Below are 23,115 nucleotides of genomic sequence, written 5' to 3'. Positions count from 1 at the left end.
CAAGCAATGGTTGGCTGGTTAAGTTTATTAAAAGACATGCTCTTCATAATATAAAAATTAAAGGTGGAACAGCTTCTGCTGATGAAACAGTTGCTTAAGTTTCATCCACAAAAACTTGCTAAAATAATTGAAGATGGAGGTTACACTCGTGAACAAGTTTGGAATTTGGATGAAACCGGCCTTTTCTGGAAAAAAAATGCCAAACAGAACTTGCGTATCAAAAATGCAAAAAACTATTGGTGGGTTCAAAGCAGCAAAGGATCGCATAACACTCCTGTTTTGTTCGAACGCTTTAGGAGATCGGATGTTAAAACCACTGCCCATAAATCGATCATTAAGACCACGGCCAATGAAAGGCGTAATTTTCAAAAACTGCCAGTTCACTGGATGGCCAACAAAAAAGCTTGGGTGACCATTGATATTTTCACTGAGTGGTTCCACAAACATTTTGTGCCAGAAGTTAGATGCTATTTGAATGACAAGGGTCTCGAATTTAAAGTGCTTTTGGTTCTTGATAATGCACCCAGTCATCCTGCCATAGAACACCCAAATGTGCAATTTTTTTTTCTGCCACCCAATACCACATCATTGCTACAACCTCTAGATCAGGGTATAATGTGACTTTTAAAATATATTATGTCAGATGAACATTTCAGTACGTTTTGAACAAGCTAAATGATGATGAAACACTGTCAGTTATGAATGTGTTGAAAAAATTTTCAATTATGGATTGTATTGATTCGATATAACGATAATCAGGTTCGATTATCGTTATCTGAATTGAGACCAGAAACTATGAATGCATGCTGGAAAGCTATTTGGCCTGCATGTGTTAAAGAGTATGCTCCTGTTCCCTTCAATCATACTGCAGAATTCCTCAATATAATAAGTTTGGCATTTGAAATTGGCAGAGAAGGATTCGATGATCTTACGTCGGCAGATATCGAAGAATTGTTAATTGATAAACCTCTTAGCAAAGACGAAACAGTGGAGATTGTTTCTGAGACTCCTGAAAGCGAAGAAGTTAATGATCAAGATAATCCTACTTTTACTGCTAATGTAATTAAAGAAGGTCTTAAACTGGCCAGTAATTTGAGCAATTATTTTGCTCGACATGATCCAAATAAAGAACGTGCTGGGAAGTTTTCACATGAGCTTAAGTTGTTAATGTCTTCATACAGAGAATTATATCGCGACTTATCTAAAGCATCAACACAGCAATTAATAACTGAGTTCATGCTTAAAACTACTGAAACAACCAGTGGTACTTTTGTTCAAGACATGGCAAGAAGAATTCCACAAGTTGAGGTGGAAGTTGATGACGATAATACCATATATAGTAATTCTAGTGATATTACATTCTCACAAAAATGAAAGCTTTCGCGTTGATTGTCAGAAAGTGATAGCGAATAACATAATTTTTTTTATAGAATCCTTAGCAAACAACTGAAATGAATGTTTTTTTAAAGTTATTAAAATTCGTTATATGTATGTGTGTTCTCCATAAAATGTAAATAAAAATCTTATGATCCTAATGAATTTAATGTTTGTTTTTTTCATTATTTTGCTTATATTTCAGGTTTGGAACAAATCTTCACTTTTTCTATGGAGTCAGTAGTTCTTTTTACGCGAATTTTCTATTTACACGTAATTTTTAGGAACGTATCTATTGTGTAAAAAGAGATTTAGATGTATACCCATGAGCAGTATAAAGAACAAGCAAGAAGAGTAACTAGCATGGTAAAGAAGACTAAATCAAATTTTAAGAGAAAATTAGCTAAGCAAGCCAAAAGAGTTTTTTCACTATGTAGCAAGTAAGTGAAAAAATGATTATGGAAAGATAATTTTACTCAGTACTGATGGTAGGAAAGTGACAAATGCAGAAGAAATAGTTAAGTTACTAAGTGATCACCTGGGTATATCATCCAGGCAGTGACTCTGCAGTTACTGAGGTGACAGAAACTGATGAGCATTGAGGTAGATGAACTGGAGGTACTCAGTATATTGAAAAATATCAATGTGAATACAGCAGTGGACCAGGATGGTATGTCTGCTCATGTGCTACAAGAATGTGCAAGTGAACTGGCAGTACGTCTGAAGAAGTTGTTTATCTTTAGTATCAGCTCTGGCAGGTTCCAAGGGAGCAGAAAGAGTGAAAGATTCCATGACATAACAGTGGCTACAAGACAGAAGCATCAAATTACAATCCAATTAGTATCTCTGGAAGGGTGGTCAAAGTACTGGAAAGGGTTAAAAGTAAAATTCAGGAATGGGTGGACAGGAGTATGATACTTTATATGGGGGAAAGCATGGTTTTGTAAAAGGTGGGTCCTGCCTCAGTAATTTATTCACATTTTATAAGAAGATGACAGCAGAATTGGATAAAGGAAATGGCTACACCATGATACTGCCAGAGTTGCAAAGGCATCTCAGAGGCAAGATTTCACACTTTATATCATATTGATGGTACTAGTTTATAGAAAAATGATGAGGCTAGGAATCTGGGGGTGATGGTAGATAGAGATTTGAAATTCAGAGAAAATATTGCACAAGTTGGCAAAATAGCTCAGAGGATTACTTGGATTGGATACTGAACAACACATTGATAAGTAAAGATAAGGAGACTATTTGGGCATATGTTGATTACTGTGCACAAATTTGGTCACCTGCGCTTCTTGGAAATCAGGAGGTGGTGGAAAGGATACAGAGACGAGTGACTAGGTCTGTGGTTTCCCTAAGAAAACAGATTGAGGATGTTTGGGTTGCAGAATTTAGTTGAGAGGTAGAGGAAAGGGGATATGATAGAAACTTATAAGTTACTAAAGAATACTGACACAAAAGAAATTTTTCAATACATAGGGAGTAAGGGTAAAACAAGGAATTGTAAAATCTCTTGTGGTGAAACATAGAAATATTTTTTTGCTGGGAGTTTTTGACGCCAAAACTAACGTAAGTGTGGGTGACATCAGTTCGCTTCCAGAAAAACCGGAAAGTTTTAGAAGGTAAACCAAGGGACGTCCAATGATATTAAAGGCAGAGATTAGGGGGGGGGGGGGCAAGAGGGTCTCTCTTTCTCTCTATTTTGTTTCTGCAGAAAGCTTTTCAGTGAGGAGAGGAGTCAGAGTGCCGCGAGCAGTCATCCGGGAGATCATAGGGAGTTCGCTGGCAGGAGAGGCATTATTTCAAGGTATCCTTCTGCGGTATTCTTTGACAGATGTAATGTACCGGCCCACGTGTATGCTGAATTGTCGCAGCCGAAGCAGTTCCTAACATCATCGACAAAATACATTACTTGTCCAAAGAAGGAATTTGCAAGAAAAATACCATCGGATAGTGCCCAATCACAACTGTCGTGCAAGATTGAGAAAGGAACCAGCGGAATTCATCCTTAACCCTTGAGGATCTAGGACTGTGATATAGTGAGTTTGTACGTAGATTACTCATTGTTAATAGCCTAGATTGTGTGTATAGATGTTGATTCTGTTTAACTAATGGTGTAAAGGTCAGAAAGCCGAACGTGAGGTTGAATGTGTTTAAAAGATACTGTAAAACCTGAATAGTGCTTAGAACGTGTATAATATAACTTTTCCGTATATTAATAGGATAGAGAGCAGGGATATGTTTGTTGAAATTCTAGCCACACGTCTACTAAGTTGAGTATAAAAAGTTTCCTTGTTTAGTACCTTAAGTGATCGTTTTCTTACTGAATATGCGGAGAGTCAGGCAAGTGATATGTCCCATTACCTTTGTAAGTTAATTGTCTTAGTTAAAATAAACATGTTTGGTTTTGTTAATAGCTTGCCTGATCTTTGTTAGTCAATGCACTGTCTCATAAAAAATATTGGAAACTGTGACCAAAGTGAAGTAACCACCACGACTAAGTAATTTGGAATTGCTCGAGACAAAGACTGATTTAAGGGTTATTATACGTGCTTAGCTAAATTATTCTCATGTATGTAAAAGAAAAAAATTCTTTTACACAATCCTTAATGGCACAGAGTCATTAACAAAAATAAAATTTTAAGGATTAATACACTTGAATTATAGCAACCCCAAATCATTAAATTAAACTGATGTGTGAGGAGTGCAATAATCAAAACATCGAACCTACATAATGGCTTGTTTAGAATCCAATTGCAAAATAAATTCTCTCTCTCTTTAGTATTTACTTGAAAAACCAGTAATTTGTATTGTAGTGTAGGTATTAGTGCAGTATGTGTAAGTGCATTTTTATTAACCAGTTATGACACTGAAAGGGGGGGGGAGCAAGCTAAGTAGATTACGAACAGACTGAAATAGGATAATAATATTATAAGTGAGCTTGAGATAAGAGCATAGAGGCAATTTTTATTAGTTCAAGCAGGCACAAAAATAACAAAGCAAGAGGGGAAATACATAAAGAAAGAAAAAATTTTGTGGATGGGATTCATATATATATATATATATTTTTTTTTTTTTTTAATTTAATAGGATTATTTAAATAAATAATACTAAACTTTTTTAATGTGAATTCTATCCACAACACTAATCTAATTTTTACAGTTCAATGTAGCAAAGTGTAAGGTTTTAAAATTTAGGAAGCAAAGATGGGATGTAGAGTATAATTCTGCAAAGTATATAACTGAGGATATCTTAGAGAAGAGTGGAATAAACGAAGGCTCTGGGAGTGATGGTAAATAGGGAACTAAAATTTGAGGACATTTTGATAAAATTATTAAAGCAGCAAAACAGATTATGGCAATGATGCACATGATAATGACAAGTAGAAATAAGGATGTTATGATTCAATTGTACTGATCAAAGGCTTCGATCAGACCACATATAAAATTGCTATGAATAATTTAATCACACCTGGTTTTAGGGAGGACATTTAGGAAATGCAAATTGGAGAGTCTATCATCATCATCATCAAATTCCTGCCATTTACCCTCAAGGGGTGTACAGGATATGATAGCACTACACGAAAAATTTACATCATTACTATCTTCCTATCTACAATTGTCCTCCAAATCAGTCTGTTACTTATCGAGACTCCAACATTATCAGATCTTATATTTCTATCGTCTAAAGCACTTTGAACCATATCAATCCACCTATATCTTGATCTTCCTCTGGGTCGTTTTCCTGCCAACCTGGCAGAGAACACTTGTTTTGCTAATCTTTCCTCGCCCATTCTGTTTAAGTGACCATACCACCTGAGATTAGCTCTGCTAACGCATTCCTGGATGCTGACAATGTCAAGCTCTTTCCTAATATCCTCGTTTTTAATATGATATTGCCATTGATGCCATCTGTTCATACCCCTAATCTTTCTCAGGACTCTCATATCTGCGGTCTCTAGTGTTTGGTCAAGTGTTTTACTTCTGACCCAGCTCTCAGATCCATAAGTTAAAACTGGTTTGAACACTGTCTTGTATACAGCTAATTTAGTGTTCCGACTAATTTCTCTCTTATTCCATATGAATTTATTCAGTTGACTTTCTACCATACCAGCTTTGTTGATTCTGTTGTCTATTTCTATATTTAATTTACCATCTTCGCTAAAAATCATGCCTAAGTAGCTGAAATGTTTTACTTGTTCCACAGGTTCTCTGTTCACAACACAGTTGACATTTTCAACGATTCTTCCTATTTTCATTGTCTTTGTCTTTTTATTGCTGACCTTCATACCATATCTATTACAATAGTTATTCAATTTAGTCAGTGAATCTTGCAGACTTGTAGCGGATTTATTTAGAAGTATAACATTGCCTGCATAAAGCAAAGAGCTGACATTAACATCTCCAATTTTGATATTATGTTTAATACCACTTTCCTTCATAATGTGATTCATATAGATAATGACTAAGAGGGGATAATGTACATCCTTGTCTCACACCAGATTTAACATTAAACCATCTTCCTGTACTTCCTTCAATTCTAACTGCTGACTTACAACTCAAATAAAGACTAAGTATTGCTTGATATAATGCCCCATTGACACCATATAACTGTAGCGTATTGAATAGCTTCTCTCTCTTGGCACCTTGTCATATGCCTTTTCCAAATCGACAAAACTTAAATACAGATCTTTGTTATATTACCATGATTTCTCCACTATTTGTTGTAAAGTGAAGATCTGAATCCTGACAACCTCTATTTCACCTGATTCCAACTTGTTCTTCACCAAGCTTTTCTTCCACAATTCTTCTCAACCATTTCTCAAGTATAGTTGCATATATCTTACCAGGAACACTCAGTAGGGGAATACCTCTGTAATTCTCACATTCAGTTTTATTTCCCTTTTTATATATAGGTACTATGAGAGCTCTACTCCAATCATCGGGAATTCGTCCCTCTGTCCAGGCATTCTGAACTATATAGTGCAGCCACTGTAAGACTTTTATACCACCATATTTCAGCATTTCTGGTCGAATATCATCTACTCCTGCTGCCTTTCCACGTTTCAAGCCTTTGATGGCTTTTTCTACTTCAAGTATGGATATTATTCCTGACTGCATGCCTGGTCAGTGTTTTTTTACCACTGTGCTGTCATCACTGCTTGTTTCATTTAGCAGTTTTTCAAAGTAATTACTCCATACTTCAAGGATATCTTTTTCTCCCATTTTCATGTCACCTTTATCATCTCTAACTCCTTTTACAGCACCATTTCCTTGAATTCCTAAGCTTCTTCAACAACCTCCAGAATATTTTGCCACCTTCTTGATATTTATTTTCTATGTTCTTGCCAAAATCCTCCCATGACTTTTGTTTAGCTAATTTTACACAGTGTTTAGCTTTCTTACATTTGTCTCTGTATTCTCTATGAGCACAAGCTGACTTATTTGCCAGGAATCTATTAGACAGAAAAAGGAAGGCGATATGATTGAGATATATAAACAGGTAAGTGGTAATTGCTGGATTAACACAGATAAGATTTCACATACAGCAGATGTAGAAAGGGGGAGAACAAGAGACCATTTCTTGTTTTCTGGAAGCTGTATAAGAAAGGTGTAAGGAAGGAGTGTGGAGTAGATTTTTTGTATGGGGTGGTAGGTGATTGGAATGCATTGACTGAAAGTGTGGCAAATGCAGAGATAGTGAATGTATTTAATTCACAGTATGATGAGCTGTGTGTGTTAGAATGGAACTTTGTGTGATGATAATAACTACTGTTTTATAACAAATTTGGCACCTTAAATACTTAATATGGCTAAAGACTTGGAGTTGCTTAAAGGTCACAGCTAGATAAAAGGAAGGAGGTCTTCACAAAGCCTTGGAATGCATAGTGCCAACCAGGACTTCTGACCAAATATGAATATTTTCACTTATACATGGCGAGACCTCCATGGAGTCAAGTGACTCATTGTGGAAAGTCCCATTCTTACAAGCACAGCTCATCATAACTAGGCTGACCATATGTACTGTTCTGAAGGACAGTACCATTTTTTTCATATTTCCCCATCGTTTTAATAAAAATGTTAATTTTGTCCCATTTTTAATAAAAACTATAAATATACTTTAATATTGGTCAATCATAAATTATTATTCATAACCTATAATTGTATATAAATATCATGGATGCCAGTAATTTGTATAACCATGGAATTGCATTATTCGATACTAAATATCAATATCTGCAGTGATTTATTCAGAGAAAATAAAAAAATACATGGTGGCATCACTTGTGCATCACAGACGCAGTGTCTGTTCTGCTGTAGAGTTAGTTTTTGTTTTGCCTGTATGCTAACCTGTGGCTGTTATTCAATGCAGGTGGTTTAAATTTCATATTTTTTTAAAGTTTTAAGTTTTATTTTTAAAGCTTTAAAAAATAAAGCTTTAAGTCTATCCTTACAATGTCAAAGAGGCAAAAACTGCATTTTTAATGATGATCTCCAGAAAGAATTCAGATTTATTAAACTGGACAAGCTGTGTAGTGATGGAGCAAAAGTATGGACATTACAATGTTGGCATTACAATGTATGCCAACATTGTAATGTCCATTTTTCTGTTGATCATGGAGGTAGAAGCGACATCAACCAACATCTACATAGCCAGAAACATATGGATGCTGAAAAGACTCTGGCTTCAGCTAAAAACATCAGTCCGTTTATGGAGAGACGTGATGGTGATAGTGAAAGCAATAAAACTGCAGCAAGTGAAGCATTTATTGCTTATCATAATGTGCATCACAGCCAAAGTTTTCGCGCAAATGACTGTTTGTTGACATTGATAAATAAAATTTATGAACCAAACTTTAATTCAGCATGTACCAAATCAGAAGCAATAATTACCAACATTTGATCACTATACATATTGGGAAAAGGTAAACTTTTTATTATCGTCTTACTTTTTCATGAATGCAGAATATTACATAACCCCATCCCATTTTTGCCATCCCAATGTCCCATTTTTATCTCAAGGAAATATGGTCAGCCTAATCATAACTTGACTTAAATGCATTCACTGTCCCTGCACTCATGCTCTCAAGCAATGCAATCCAATAACCCACAACTCCCATGCAAAAAATTTACTCCTCATCCCCTTGGCTCACGTGCACCTTATATAGCTTCTAGGGATGGCCTCTCTTTCTCCCCATCTCCAGATATTCTATGAAAAATCTCATCCACGTTAATATAGTAACTACCCCCTTACCAACTTATACATCTCAATCATGTCTCTCTCTCTCTCTCTCATCTTTCTATCCACTAGGCTCTGTAATTTGCATTCGCTCAATCTGTCCTCATATTCCACATTGGAAAAACTAACTTAGTCAACTGTCTCTGAACTCTCTCCAACATGTCATCATCCTTTTGAAAATCTGTTGACCAAATCTGTGCACAGTAATCCACATGTGGCCTGATCAATGTCATGTACAATGGAATCAAAACATTCTTACTTCTACATGTCCGTGTACTCCATATAATTCCCATAATTTGCTGTGTTGTCCTCACAATTTTAGCAAAAATGTTCACAAAATTTCAAGTCCCTATCCACCATCACCTCCAGATCTTTCATCTCCCCACCTCCTCTAAAATATCCCCACCAATCCAATTTGGGAAGCAAAATGAGATACATTTTGCTTCCCAAATTTTAAAACCTCACACTTTGCAACATTAAACTGACATCCTCACCCACTCAGTTTATTTAGGTCTTTGCAAAGTTACAACATCTACTCTACTTCTAACTCTCCCTAACTTTGCATCATGTGCGAACAGCTGTATATCACAATTTAAGTCCTTTCCAATGTCATTTACATACAAATTAAACAACAATGGACTGAAGCAGACCCCTGGAGCACACCACTGGTGACCTTCCTCTTCTGGGATATCATTCCCCCCATACACAACCTGTTGATGCCTATCAGATAGCCAATTTCCAATCTAACACACTAATCTACTATCCAACCCCATCTGTTCCAGTTTAGCTACTAGTTTGTCATGTGGCAATCTATCGAAAGTTTTTATAAAATCTAAATATAGAGGTATCCAGCTTAGATAATGAGCATATGATCGGTTGGCAAATGTCAGAAAATTGGCTTTTGTATTGACTTAAACCAAAAAAATAAATAAATAAATAAAATAAATAAATTATTTATAAAACAAGGAATACTATAAAAATAAAAAAAATTAATAAAATAAAAATTTCTTATCCCACTGACAGTCAAGACACGTCAGATCTCAAAGTATATCTCCATAAGCAATCATAAAATGAATAATTTACATTTCAATTTCTTATACTGATGATTTCCTACCTTGTTGCTTCAAGGAGTTCAGGAAAGTGGGTCATTCATATAATAGCCTGAGTCACACCAGAAACCAAAGACTCATTTTGCATGACATTCAAAAAAGCTCTTATCTGTTCTTGTAGAACAGTTGACATAACCTATGCCAACAATTATCCAAGCTATCTAAATAAGGAGCTGCATATACAGTAGATGCATCAAAAGTACATCTGATTTAAAAGCTCTCAAAAGGTTTCTTTACACTCTAGACAGCACTAGAATCCAAGTTTTACTAACTGAAGAGCAAATGTTCCATTGTCCACACAAATGCAATATGAAGAGAGAAGTTGGAGCAGTTAAAGCACCTTGAATAATATTTCAAGCATTGACCACAAATTTCTTCAAAAATGAAGACAGATGAATCTATCAATGTCTACAAACTAAGGGATTTCAAAATGTTACTGTAAATTAAATTGGATTTTGATACATTTTGACTCTTTTTCTGAAAAATAAAATAAACACACTTGGCTCCTGTTAGCAACAGGTATGGAGAACATTTTCATTTCATTTAATGGAGATGCCATACTTTAGTAAGTGAATCTCCAGCATGCTGACAACTACTTTTGGATGTTAGTTCAGACTATCCTTGAAATAAATGAAATGAAAAGAATACAAGCATAAATAAAATAAACTGTACAGGTATGTTTAAAAATTATACCTGAACTCAGATTAAAAAAATTATAACAATATTTTTAAAATAAAGTGTCTTAGTTTTTAAAAACTATTTATAGTTAGATTAAAAATTTAGAATTTGCAGAAAAACACTTACAAGCCTGGAATAGCAAGAGCTTGGCAATTTTTAACAAACGTACTAAAGACACCTCCATTTACTGTCTCTTTAACCAGCTTCTACAAATTAAAAATTTAAATAAATAAAATAACAGTGATACATAAAAGGAAAACTGCAGAATTCATATGCATGATTATTTATGAAACAAATAAAGAGATAAGAAAAAGCATTAATTCCATAACAAGAATATAATGTCTGTGTTTATGTTTTTGTTTCAAGAAGCTTAATAGAAAAATATAAATACAATATTAACTGATTTGAAAAATGACTACACTGTGAAGTGCATCGATGGCATGTTTTTTGTGAAAAACATATCATGCCACAAAGCCTAAAAATTCCACGGTAAACTCTTGGGGATGAGAAAGTGGTAGAAAGGATCCAAACAGAAGTGACCAAGCTAGTGATAGGTCTGTAGAATGCAATGCTCCCTATGAGGATGGATTGCAGGTATGTGGGTTGCAAAGTCTAGCTGAGGCAGAAAAGAGGGAACAATATGACAGACACAAATTGCTAAAGGGAGAGTTCTATACAATTGAGAGAGAGAGAAATGGGGAGGGGTCAAAGTCTGGAAATTGTGTAAGAGTGTGGTTAGTAAGGGTACTAACCACACTCTTACACTATAGACTAGATTTTATGGCTTCGAGAATGGTGAATGGCTGGAATGGGCTGCCAGAAGTAGTTGCGAGTGCCTTGACAGTGAATGAGGAACATAAATCAAGGAACAGACAAACATCATGATATCTTGTATGATGAATTTTTATGCAATTTGGTGAAAACCAGTATGATAAGTGAAAGACACATCCACAAAAATTGTAAAGGAATAGTTTAATTCAGTAGCAAATTGACACATGAAGACAACAGTCAAAAACAAGAGATCAAAATGAGAGTGCCTTAAACAGAATGTAGTCACCACTCACAACAATACAGTACTCAATACAATTATTCATACTGGTTATAATAGTGTCCAGGAGTTCAGTTGGTAATAACTAGTAGCAATTGATGTATTTCGACTTATTTAAGGGTTTAATTATCATTTTTATCATTATTATTATTTGTTAACCATTATTCCTGCAAAACTCTAAGGTTTGGGGGGGGGGGATGAGGAGCAGACATATGTCTACCTAGAGTCCCAGATATGCTTTAAGGATTAGGATTAAGGTCAGGAGATCTGGCTGGCCAGTCCAATACATACAATAATCTCTACTTGAAGATACTGGTCCACAAGCCTTGCTCTATGAGGACAAGCATTATTGTCTGTAAAATAAACAAATCCCCTATCACACCCACATATGAATGAGCATGGGGTCCAGGACCTCATCTCTACAAGTTGCAGTTTTCATGGTTCCACTAGGAAGCACATACAGGTCAGTCCGTCCACCCAATGAGGTGTTCCTCAAACCATCACACTACGTCCATCATAAATATGTCCCTTTCAGGGATATTAGAGGGATGATACTTGTTCATGGTTCTCTCCAGATCAGAGCACACCTGGTGTTGCTTTGTAGAGCAAATCAAGACTTGTCTGTAAACAATACTGATCCACATTGGTCTTGGGTCCAGTTGACATAGAGCCTAGCCCACATGAAATGTTCTTTCCTGTGGTGTGGGGATAGAGGCAACAGACTACTGGCTGCTTAGCATACTGACTACTTTGTGAAACCTTCTGCACACAATGGAAGTGGATACAAATGTTCCTGTAGTTGTTGGTGAGGTCAGATCATAGCTGATTTGGGGTAGCATTCCTGTTTTGGTAAGCAGATAACAGTCACTGGCTGCAAGCACCCACTGTGGTTGTAGACAGTGGCCTACCTTCACTGTATCTCCAGCATGCTGTTTGACTTTTGGAATTGGTTCCACAGTCTGTGAACATCTAAATATGCCATGTACGTCACATATTTTCACTGTTGAGTCTTTTGGTATCTACTGGACTTATTTCATGTTAAAGTAAGATGTTCTAGATACTAGGGTGAAAATGTTTCAATTAGCATTAAATTTCACTTAGGTTATTCCATAGTTGATAATTATTTATTTATTATGCCACTTTATGTACCGATTTGCTGTGTACTTACAAAAGCAATCATCATCATCACCCATCCCAAAGAATAACATCCTCAAAACACAGATAGAGCCAGTACTATCTGTTCAAATGACAGAGTTGTCACTACTAAACTTAAGTACCTTAGTGGCACATTTTTTAGCAAATGGCTACAACTCCCCTATAAAAGAAATAAAATACTGCATCTCCCCATCCCTCCTACAATCAACACACACACACAACAATGCAACAAAATTATTCCCACCCACTAGGTTCAATATACATAAAAAAGATAGCTAAGTTCTTGGCTAACAATCTTTATACCACTTTTAAACCATACACCTAACCAGCAATATTCATCCATTCTCGTAAGGATCAGCTTCATCCTCTTGCACATTCTAGAGTGTATAAAATTCCCTGTATCTGCTGAAACTTAGCCCACTTGGGATAGACTGGTAGATCTGTTAACATCCCTCTTGAAGAACTCAAGAACTACATCCAAGATCATCTGTATGGAAAGTCAGACTATGCTCTGGATATTCCTTCACACAGGATTAAAACAACTGCACCAATCAGAATTCACTACAATCTAAAATAAGCCTTGAATTCTGTCTTTTTCCAATACCTTAACCACCACTCCTGAGATGCTGAGTGGCCTATAATTTACTACTTCTGTCTTGGAGGCTCCTTTATACGATGGGACTATTTTGCCTTCTTTCTATTACTTTGACTTAAATTAAACAGCTTGGTCAGAGAAGCTGATAATTCCCTTGTACATTCCTGTAATACATAGGCCAATATGCCATATAATCCCATGGCTATGTTCATATTGAGGTTCTGCAATACCTCAATATGAACATAGCCATGGACATATTTTAAGCATCTCCATTTCTTCAACTATCATTCTCCTATCAGTCAATGTCACATCTGGAATTGCAATGTCACCAACCTAGATGGTACACTCCTACAAAATGCTCACTCAGTGATTCAACTATTTGGTTTGTTTCTGTTACCTCCCAACCATCAGCACTTTTTTAAAGTCATCCTTCCATAGTCATAACTCCTTTTGGCTTCATCAGCTAGCTTTCTCTCATAATTAGTTTTGGTCTTCCTTACTATATCAGTCACCCTTCATGCCTGAGCCTTATACTGCTCATGGGCATGCTGATTACCTGTTTATAATCCCTCCACAACCTTTTGTGCACAGCTCCTGCTTAATGAAGCTCTTCATCCAGCTAACTCCCACATGATTTATCTTTCTGAGTCTAGGTATACATTCAGATAATGCTTTCTTCAACACCCCTTGAATTAATCATGAAAAAGTTCATAACCAACATAACCCTGAAATTAACAGCACCATAGAGAATTTAACTAATAGCAGTTGATGTAGTTAGTTGCACTTAATTATTTTTATTATTTAAAGTGAATGTTGTACTCTTCCACTTTTTTCTTACCCTCATCAGAGAGTAAGAAAAAAGTTGACCCTAGCATGACCTCTTATATTGTGAATTGTCTAATGTATATCCAGGGTAGCCCATAAGTCAAGATTTAAACATTTAATAATTTTCTATATTTATTAATTATTTTTATTTTTGTTATAATGAAATACAGAAAACCTGGAGATTTTTTTTATTAGTTATGAATAACCACATCACATAAATGCCTTCCATTTTCGGCTTCACAAAGACAGGCCCTTTTTACGGCATGCTTAATGACAGCTGTTAATGTTTCTGGCTGCAGTACCCTAATTTCTGCATGAATATTCTCCTTCAACAGTTGATTGAATTGTCTTCGGCTTGTTCACATACACCTTTTCCTTCGGATAACTTCATTGGAAGAAGTCAGGAGCCAGAATATCTGGAAGGTGTGATGGCCAATTAATTGCAGATCTTTGTGAAATTAGTCGCTTGCTAAAAATGTGCCTTAGGAATTCTGTTGTGGCCCTAGCAACTAACCAAAGCTAGGGCCACAACAGAAAACTAAAAACAATAGGAATGTAGAGAATTTAACTAATAGCAACTAATGAGGTTCCACTTATTTAAGTGTTTAATTATTATTTTTATTATTTAAATTTTGCTCTTTCTCTTTTACCTTTTCTCACCAGGGGTCAGGTTAATAAGAACAGAAAAAAAAAAACAGATCCAAGCAGATGACATAAAAAACAAGTTATCTGAGAATAAAAAAAAATGATAGAATAATAACATTTAAGTAAGGAAAATAACTGTTTAATACATACAGTTTTGGCTAAGTTTCTCAGCTAATAAAGGGCTGTCAATGCACAATATATAGCTTCTCACAGTCATCCCCACCTTCCAGTGGTATAGCATGTCTCCACAAACGGGACTCTGACAAACCTGGTGAGCATTGCCACCACAAAAGTACATCTTCTCTAGTTGGAGAAAATGCCAACAAGACCTCCAGGTGTCTGGTGAAATACCACCACTTTGCTTATTAGACACCTGAAGTGGCTGCAGTAATGTTTGGTCACTAGAGCAATGGTTCCAGTTTCAGTCTCCCCTCCTAACTCTTCCCACATGCAGTGAGTGTGATATGATCAATGATTTACCAATCTTACTATAGAGAGCCCGAACCCTTCCCCATTTGAGGATTCAGTAGTAAAACAGTTCTGCAGACTGGCCGCTAGTTAGCACACAGGACCGAACCTGTTAGTAATGAATCTGGAGGCTTTCTGATCCTGCAACATATTTTGCCAGTTCGTGACTGGAAGGAGACCAAATACTGTGGATGCAGAGGGAACTGTCAAGGCCAGGTATGGAGAGGAGACCAAGTTCCCTCTATGCAGGTACTATGTTCCCAAGTCTGTCACCTTTCACTGCATGCTCCACTTCTTCTTTATCTCTTCCTCACCAAATACAACAGACCACAACCCAAAGAAATGCGATTTTACTGCAGGTCTCAAAAATTCTCCTACAAAAATTAGTTAAAAAAAAAAAACAGAAAACAGAAAACAGAAAAAAAAATCTAACCAAAAAAATAATAAACAACAGAAATCCAACCAAATAACCCACCAACACTAATTCTTATAAAAAAAAAGTTTCCACATCCACTTTATATTGCTGTTTAGGCCACAGATATTGGTAAATGATGTGCAATACCAAAACCAGAATTATTATTCCTATCAGAACTCCAACTATCAACTGCCCAAACTACAATTACACAGCACTTGTGCATTCATCAGAACCAACATGCCAGAAACTGCAAATCTTCGAATCCCCATTGTTTGATCGGCTTTGGCTCAAAATTTCTCTACCAAATCAACCTGCCCTTTTCATATGCTCCCTCTATTGCTCTCCAAACTCCATCAACCACTCTGACCTCTTCAACTATCTCTCTCTAAAGCCCAAACTTTCTGCAGTTAAAATATCCTAATAGTGAGGTCATCCTTCTTGGGGGACATCAATGTCCACAACTCATTCCTTTCTCCAGTTTCACCGATCAAGTAAGCAGGGATGCCGAAGTGTTTACCCTCAGCAATGACCAATCTCATATCAATCTTCCTACCAGAATATGTGACAATCCTATCCAATTTTCCAACACAACTGACCTCCTCCTAACAAGCTCCCTTTCCAGGTGTGCTGTGGTTGTCAGTTCTCCTCTTGATAACTCAGACCACAACCTCATACAGATCTCTTTTGCCACAGAAACCTTTACCAACCAGTTCACAGTCTCATGTCCTCTGGCACTACATGGGTGCCAAGTGGGAGGACCTCCATGACTTCTATTCCTCATTCCCATGATCCAACTACTGCTTCAGTTCTTCTGAATCCAAACACCTGGTCAGCCAGAATAACAGAAATCATCCTCACAGGAACAAAAGCTTTCATCCCTTATTCCACTCCAAATTCTCAGCCACCATCCAAGCCTTGGTTCTCGGAAAAAGTGTGCCAATGCTGTAAAAGAAAAAATCTCTGCTTATATACAAAAAATAATAATAATAAATAAATATAGCTGTTGTCAAATGTACACAGACAAAAAGATAAACAAATTAGAATAACACTTGAAATCTAAGCATGTATGAGAATATACAGGGTGTTTCAAAAAGAATGACCCGATTTCAAATAATTATATTTAATAATGAAAATGTGGTACAGTTACAAAATAAATTACCAAGTATGAAGTAAGGCCTAAAGTTTCACTCACCACAATTACAAATGCTCAATGTACCCTCCACCTGCTGCACCGACAACATCAAGCCGATAGCTGAATTCATCCCAAACACGTTTGAGAGTGTCTTCTGTCACAGAATTTACTGCAGCCATGATTCTGGTTCTGAGCTCATCCAAGTCAGCAGGTAATGGAGGAACATAAACGCAGTCTTTTATGTCTTGCTGAAAAATGTAATATTCAGATTCTTCATTCAGCTGTGGAAGTAGCCAGTCCTGCAAGATAGGGGTTTCCCATAACAGTGTTTTCCTCAAAAAAGAAAGGGCCATAAACCTTTCTAACAGAAATCACGCAAAAAACATTAAGTTTTGATAAATCATATTCATGTTGTACAATTTCATGTGGATTCTCAAGAAGTTCCCATATGCGAACATTGTGGCACGAAACTTTACCGCTTCGATGAAAGGTTGCTTCATCACTAAAAATCAACCTTTGTAGGAAGGTGTCGTCCTCCATGTCCTCTAACAGATTAGCACAAAAATCTGTTCATTTTTTTTTTTTTGTCACCTACACGAAGAGCTTGAACCAGTTGCAATCTGTATGGCTTCATAAGCAAATGTCGTCGTAACACACACCAAGCAGTCACATGAGGGATGGCGAGTTCTCAGCTAGCACGACGAGTGGACTCGAGCAGGCTTCGCTGAAAAGCCTCTTGAATTCATTGCACATTCCCCTCAGAAGTGCGTGGTAGTCCAGGACTCTTTCCCTTACATAAACGCCGTTTCTTGAAATTGTCGATACCAACAACGAATGTTTTTGTCCAGTGGTGGATCAATTCCGTAACGTCGTCTAAACGCACGCTGCACTGTAATCATGGACTCAGTGTTGCTAAATTCAAGAACACAGAATGCCTTCTGTTGACTAGACGCCATCTTTTCATTAACTAAGCGTAGCGGCTGTTTGGATGTCTTAGTGGCATCTAGCAGTCATCATATCAAACTCTGGGCCAAGGCCATTCAGGTACAAGTTGCATTCATTTGTGGTTCGTGGTTGCAGAGATATAAAATTTTCAAATCGGGGCATTCTTTTTGAAACACCCTGTATAACTGCAGGAGTATAACTCCATCAATACCTATCAGAATTCAAAAAATAAATAAATTTGAATTAATAGTTATTAATTCATCAGACATGGAAATTAGGAGTATTACTTAAGATGACTTCCCAAAATTGGGAAAGTATAAGACAGTCGAGGTTTGGTTTATGAATATGGTTTTCACAACTTTCTTCATCAGTCTTCCAAGTAAAAAATAAGTTTTGAGTAAAACATTAGTTTTATTCCAATGAATTCTATGCCTAGTGGATAAGACATGGCTAGGGATCCCAGATACATTGGAAAAAAATACAGGACACTTATGACTGAGGGTGAAAGTTTAGTATGTGCATCCATCACATATGCCAGTCTTACAAAATGATTCACTTTCCAAGTGTGTGCATGGTAATGTTTACTATGCACACACACTTTACTAAGTATAAGTAAACAAATAGTAAATCAAATTGTTAGGCTGCATATTTTCATTAAGCCACTTTAAGTTACCTTCAAATAGTTTTTTACTTACTATTATAGATACAAAATAGATTGTTAATACAGTAATGCTCTTCTCACCTGACAATATTTCTATCAATCAATCAGTCTTGCAATACTTTTCTGAAGAATGCATTTCACTTAACAATTATTTGTTAAGTGAAATGTATTCTATTTGTTTTTAAGAATCATGTGATGAAAAGCTACACAATCCTCACTGAAGAATGATTTTACAATAAGCATTGATTTTACAGTTTTTACAGATAATCTGTTTTTCTCATTAGTACACAGTGTGTTCATGCGAGAAAATAATCCTTCAACACACGCATTTATTCCAGGGATACACATAACGAACTCCACTACTTTCTTTAAATTTGATAGTTAGTTCTCCTTCAACATTTTTTAAGAGATCCACCCAAACTTCATATAAATGTTTGGATTTCAACGTGTCCTTCACTATCTTCTTTGGACTTCAGAGCTGTTTTCACTATTATAAAAGTTTGATGTAGCTTAATAATGCCAGAAAACCTTACACCAATTTTTACAGAAGTCAAGCCCTGTAAGGATGTTATAAAAATAACCTGCATGTCTATATATATTTAAAAGGGTTTGTTAATGTAAATAATCCCTATGGGAATTGTCTGCACTTGCTGCTCTAAAATGGAAAATTCTAGAATGTATTGAACAAAAGGCAATACCTTGCCACCAGAAAACTTTATATATTAGCTCTTTATAAGGATATGTGAAAGTTGTTTGTGAATGCCACCTGCAAACACTCAAGGTCAGTGTCAGACAAACTTCAGATGCACTTACGCTGCCCGAATCAAATAGGATTAAAGGAGTGTAGAAGATCAAAGAAAGGGTCAGTGTCAAGGAATGAACAAGGGATTGCACCAAAATATTCAGGGTCCCATGTCTTCGTACAGGGATCCGAAAGAAGGTGAATAAAAGGCGTTGGCTGGAAGATAGAATATTGGTTATCCATAGGTCGTCATCGGTACCCCAGCGGTTGTCCGTCAGATGTAAGCCATCAAGGATGCGACTTCGGGAGAACAGTGGTCTGAAAGAAAGATGATGGGAGCCGATCTGCCAGGCAAAGCAGATATTTCATGATGAATCTTCGCCAGGAGCTGTTGTCCGAGGGGAGAAATTTTCGAGCGGGAAGAAATTGCTCCGTTAGCCCAACATGCATGCAAGCATTCCTCAAGCCAATAATCTTCGCCCGAAGTGCTGCGAGGGCAGCGTCCCAGAAGCGTCAGTAAATCTTTCACCAGAGTAAAAAGGGAGAGAAAAACCTGATATGGGAGAAAATGGTCAGGACTCCAATCCAAAGCCAGGGAATGAGAATACGCAGTGGGTAGCAGCCCTAAAGTGAGTTTGATTTTTTCTTTCCAATTTTGTGAAATAGAGGAGAACTCTAATAGTGGACTGTTAAGATTAGGCTACTGATTTTGAACAGAGTTAATGAATGGATTTAAATGTTTAATAAGTAATAGAAGATTATGTGTGTAACAATAAGAGAGTAACAGTGTGTTAATTGTGCATTTGCCTAGAGCAGGGGTCGCCAAACTTCTTTGACCGTTGATCCCTTCAAGAGTTTCTTGACCTTTTATCGACCCCCTCTATTTTACTATTACGTAATTATAATAGGACAAGCGAAAAAGACGCTTATGTGAGTTTTTAGATTGTTTATTTTATAGTTACAGTGTTTACTGTATGTATAATACAGTATATATTATTATATTATTATTACTATCACTAGTAATATCACTGTATTACTAGTGATATTAATAAACTACTGGCATTAATATCACTGGTATTACTACAAGCCCTGCTCAACTCTTCAACATAGAGAAGTTTAGTTCATGAATGAATAACGACTGAATTATAATATGCATGTTGATGAATTTTAGAACATTAACGCTCACTTGTATGTCGATGCGCAAAAATGAGACTGGGATCGAATACGTGTAAGTATAAGTAAATAAGCAACCACGTACATGTTGCCATCTCGCTCCTGCTGCACCGGCCGGGCGGGAACCACCGACATCTGTTTGTTGGTAAATACGTCATTTTGGCCTACTTGATTGGCCTCCGTAACTATTTTCACGACCTTGCTCCATCTTACTGTTCCCACGATTCACTCTTAATTGCGTTGTCATTCAGGATCGAGGTAATCCAAGTTAACTGAATTAAATATTACCCGTACAATGATGTATTATATTTTTCTATCGACCCCTGAGCCCGAATCGACCGCTAACAATGTTATATCGACCCATGGGGGTCGATATCGACCACTGGCCTAGAGTATTATCTCAGTATCTGAAGGATCGAACTTTTATATGTAATGATATTCTTATGTGTATAACAGTAAAGAAGTAACTGTTTGTTAATCGTACCATTGCTTAGGATAGTAATTCGATATTGGAGAAGAGTGGTTGTTTATGTGAAATGATTTTCATGAATTGAAAGGGCATTTTAACATAATTGTTTTATGTAAAGTTAAACTAAGAAATTTTTCTTTAATGGATTAATAGTGTAAATTTTTTATGATAAATAAATGTGTTGTTTAAATGTTAATAGAATGTTGCCTGATATTTAATTCTTTGCTGCACTGTTCCAAAAAAAAATATTTGAGCCTATTAGCAGGAACCCAGGAGAAAGGATAGTAAAGGATAGATAGTAGATCACGACTGCAGATATTAATTAATCAGGGATAAATTGAATGTAATGGGAAAACTACTGGATGCACTTACCACTTCATATTACTAGAAAACGGACATCAGTGGTGCAGCTTTTCAAATAAATTTTCTGGTGTTCAAAGAATAAGAAGGCAAGTGCAGAAGGCAATATAGCTTAAAGAGATATTAGAGAGATGAATAGATATAAGGAAAATAATAAGGTATATAAATAAAGAGATATAAAGAAGGGGACATATAAATAAGGATAATACAGATAGAAATAGTAGAGGAACCCCCCCCCTGTTTACACTATCATTACTTCATCAAACAAATCAGATTCAACAATGATTTGATATGTCAGCAGTCAGATTAATAGTTTGGACTGTTTGAAGAACATTTTTCCAACACAATGCTGTTCTCAGTTTCACCCAAGCGGACCGTTCCGTGCTATTTAAAGCTGAGTCAATATCACGGCACAAGCCAAAATGTCAATGCACATGCACACTGTACTAACGAACTTATCATTGTTGCCATCACTCACCTTGAGAAAATAACAATGCGACTACAGTTCTCTGTAATGATGGAGAGCAATGTTTGTAATAGAAAATAGAAATTATAACTCATCGATTTTGTTATTCAGTCTTGAACTCTAAAATACAGGACAAAAAACTGAAAGCATCCCGTTGTCCCGAAGAGTTTTCTCGGGACAACAGGACGCATTAGCCAAAAATGGGAGGATCCCGTATTTTACGGGACATCTAAGATCCCTAGACATGGCTGGCCAAACCAGACTCATGCAAGTAGAATATAATCTTTATGTTCTGGACAAATCTGAGCTGAACAACCCATCTGCTCATAACAATAAAGGCTACATTAATAATAATTAATAATAACATTAATACAGAATCCTGTAAACTCCCACAATGCGAAAGTCAAGACTATTTATCTTCTAGTCTAAGAAGGAATTTAATTTCTGAACTGGACAGAAACATAGCGGGTAATTTGGCAAAGAAGACTCAAGATCCCTGATAATCCCTTTACATATGGAATGGAAATTCTAGAAACCTCTTCTAGAAAAGGATTTGAATGAAGCCCATAATTATTAATTTGTTGATTATTTCGACAGTCTCCATTAGAGATGAATGTAGCTCTAATTATTATTATTATTATTGTATCATATCTCCATGGAGTCCAGAGATACTTTGTGGGAAACCCACAGTAACATTTATACACAAGAAACCTATCACACCTCTCCTTAAACTCATTCATTATCAGAGCACTCAGAACTAATTCTGGCAATCCATTCCACTCATTCATCACTCTCCATGCAAAAAATCTAGTCCGCACATCCTTACTAACCACAATCTTACACAACTTCCATGGATGACCCATAGTTCTCTATTTGTCATATATTGAAAATTTTCCTTTGTGCAAATTTTATAAAATATAATTTTTTATCATATCTGCTCTTTTCTGCCTATAAACTAAACTTTGTAACACACTTTCAAGACTAAACATACACGCATAACCACAGTAATAAGATTTTAATACATAAATATTTCGTCCTAAGTATCATAGGACATCTTCAATACAGTTAATTCAAACAATACTAGGAATCACATACAGTTAGGGCATATGTTCACAATGGAATCCCTCTATGCATGCAGTAGAGTTATGGAATTAAATTAAAATATATAAAAAAAAAAAGATTACATTAAAATAAGATAACATATATAAAAATTATTTTACACAGTTTAGGATGACAATTTCCCAGACTTCAGGGATAGTAAGAACGTCATTACAGATCAATGTAGAAGTTTGGTCTTTTTCCAATGGATCCTGTGGTTTAGGAGTTTTCAACTGCGAGGCCAGATTTCTTCGGTTTAATAAGACAGATGTGGTCTTGATGTTCCGAAATGCGTTGGAACTGCCTGTCTGTCCATAGTAGGACAATTTACAGGAAATGGGACCTCGTACATGCCAGGTAGCATCAGATGGCAAGAGATTGTCTTTAGAAATTGAGATGGAACCATCTTTTTATTTTATTATTTTTTTTTTATGGTTTCATCTCCACTTCTGTCTATCGTAAGTCGACTTTTTTCAGGTCGCTACACATTCACAATTCTTCGGCTCATCATC

General features: G+C 36.2%; 1 protein-coding gene across 2 annotated transcripts in view; it reads right to left on the bottom strand.

The window, feature by feature from the left end:
* Positions 1–23,115, bottom strand: part of Hpr1 (THO complex 1-like protein Hpr1) — a 311,940-nt gene that overhangs the window by 270,893 nt on the left and 17,932 nt on the right. For both annotated transcript variants that reach the window (XM_090391220.1, XM_090391221.1), the window contains exon 2: positions 10,533–10,612. In XM_090391220.1, the coding sequence (XP_090247346.1) occupies positions 10,533–10,612 (80 nt within the window). The remainder of the gene's footprint in view (positions 1–10,532; positions 10,613–23,115) is intronic.

The sequence above is a fragment of the Typopeltis vanoorti genome, chromosome 4 (genome assembly GCF_054136105.1).
Source record: "Typopeltis vanoorti isolate ZY-2024b chromosome 4, IOZ_Tvanoo_1.0, whole genome shotgun sequence".
Taxonomy (NCBI): Eukaryota; Metazoa; Arthropoda; class Arachnida; order Uropygi; family Thelyphonidae; genus Typopeltis; species Typopeltis vanoorti.
Note: the sequence above shows the minus strand (reverse complement) of the source record. Positions and strands in the feature narration are given on the sequence as shown.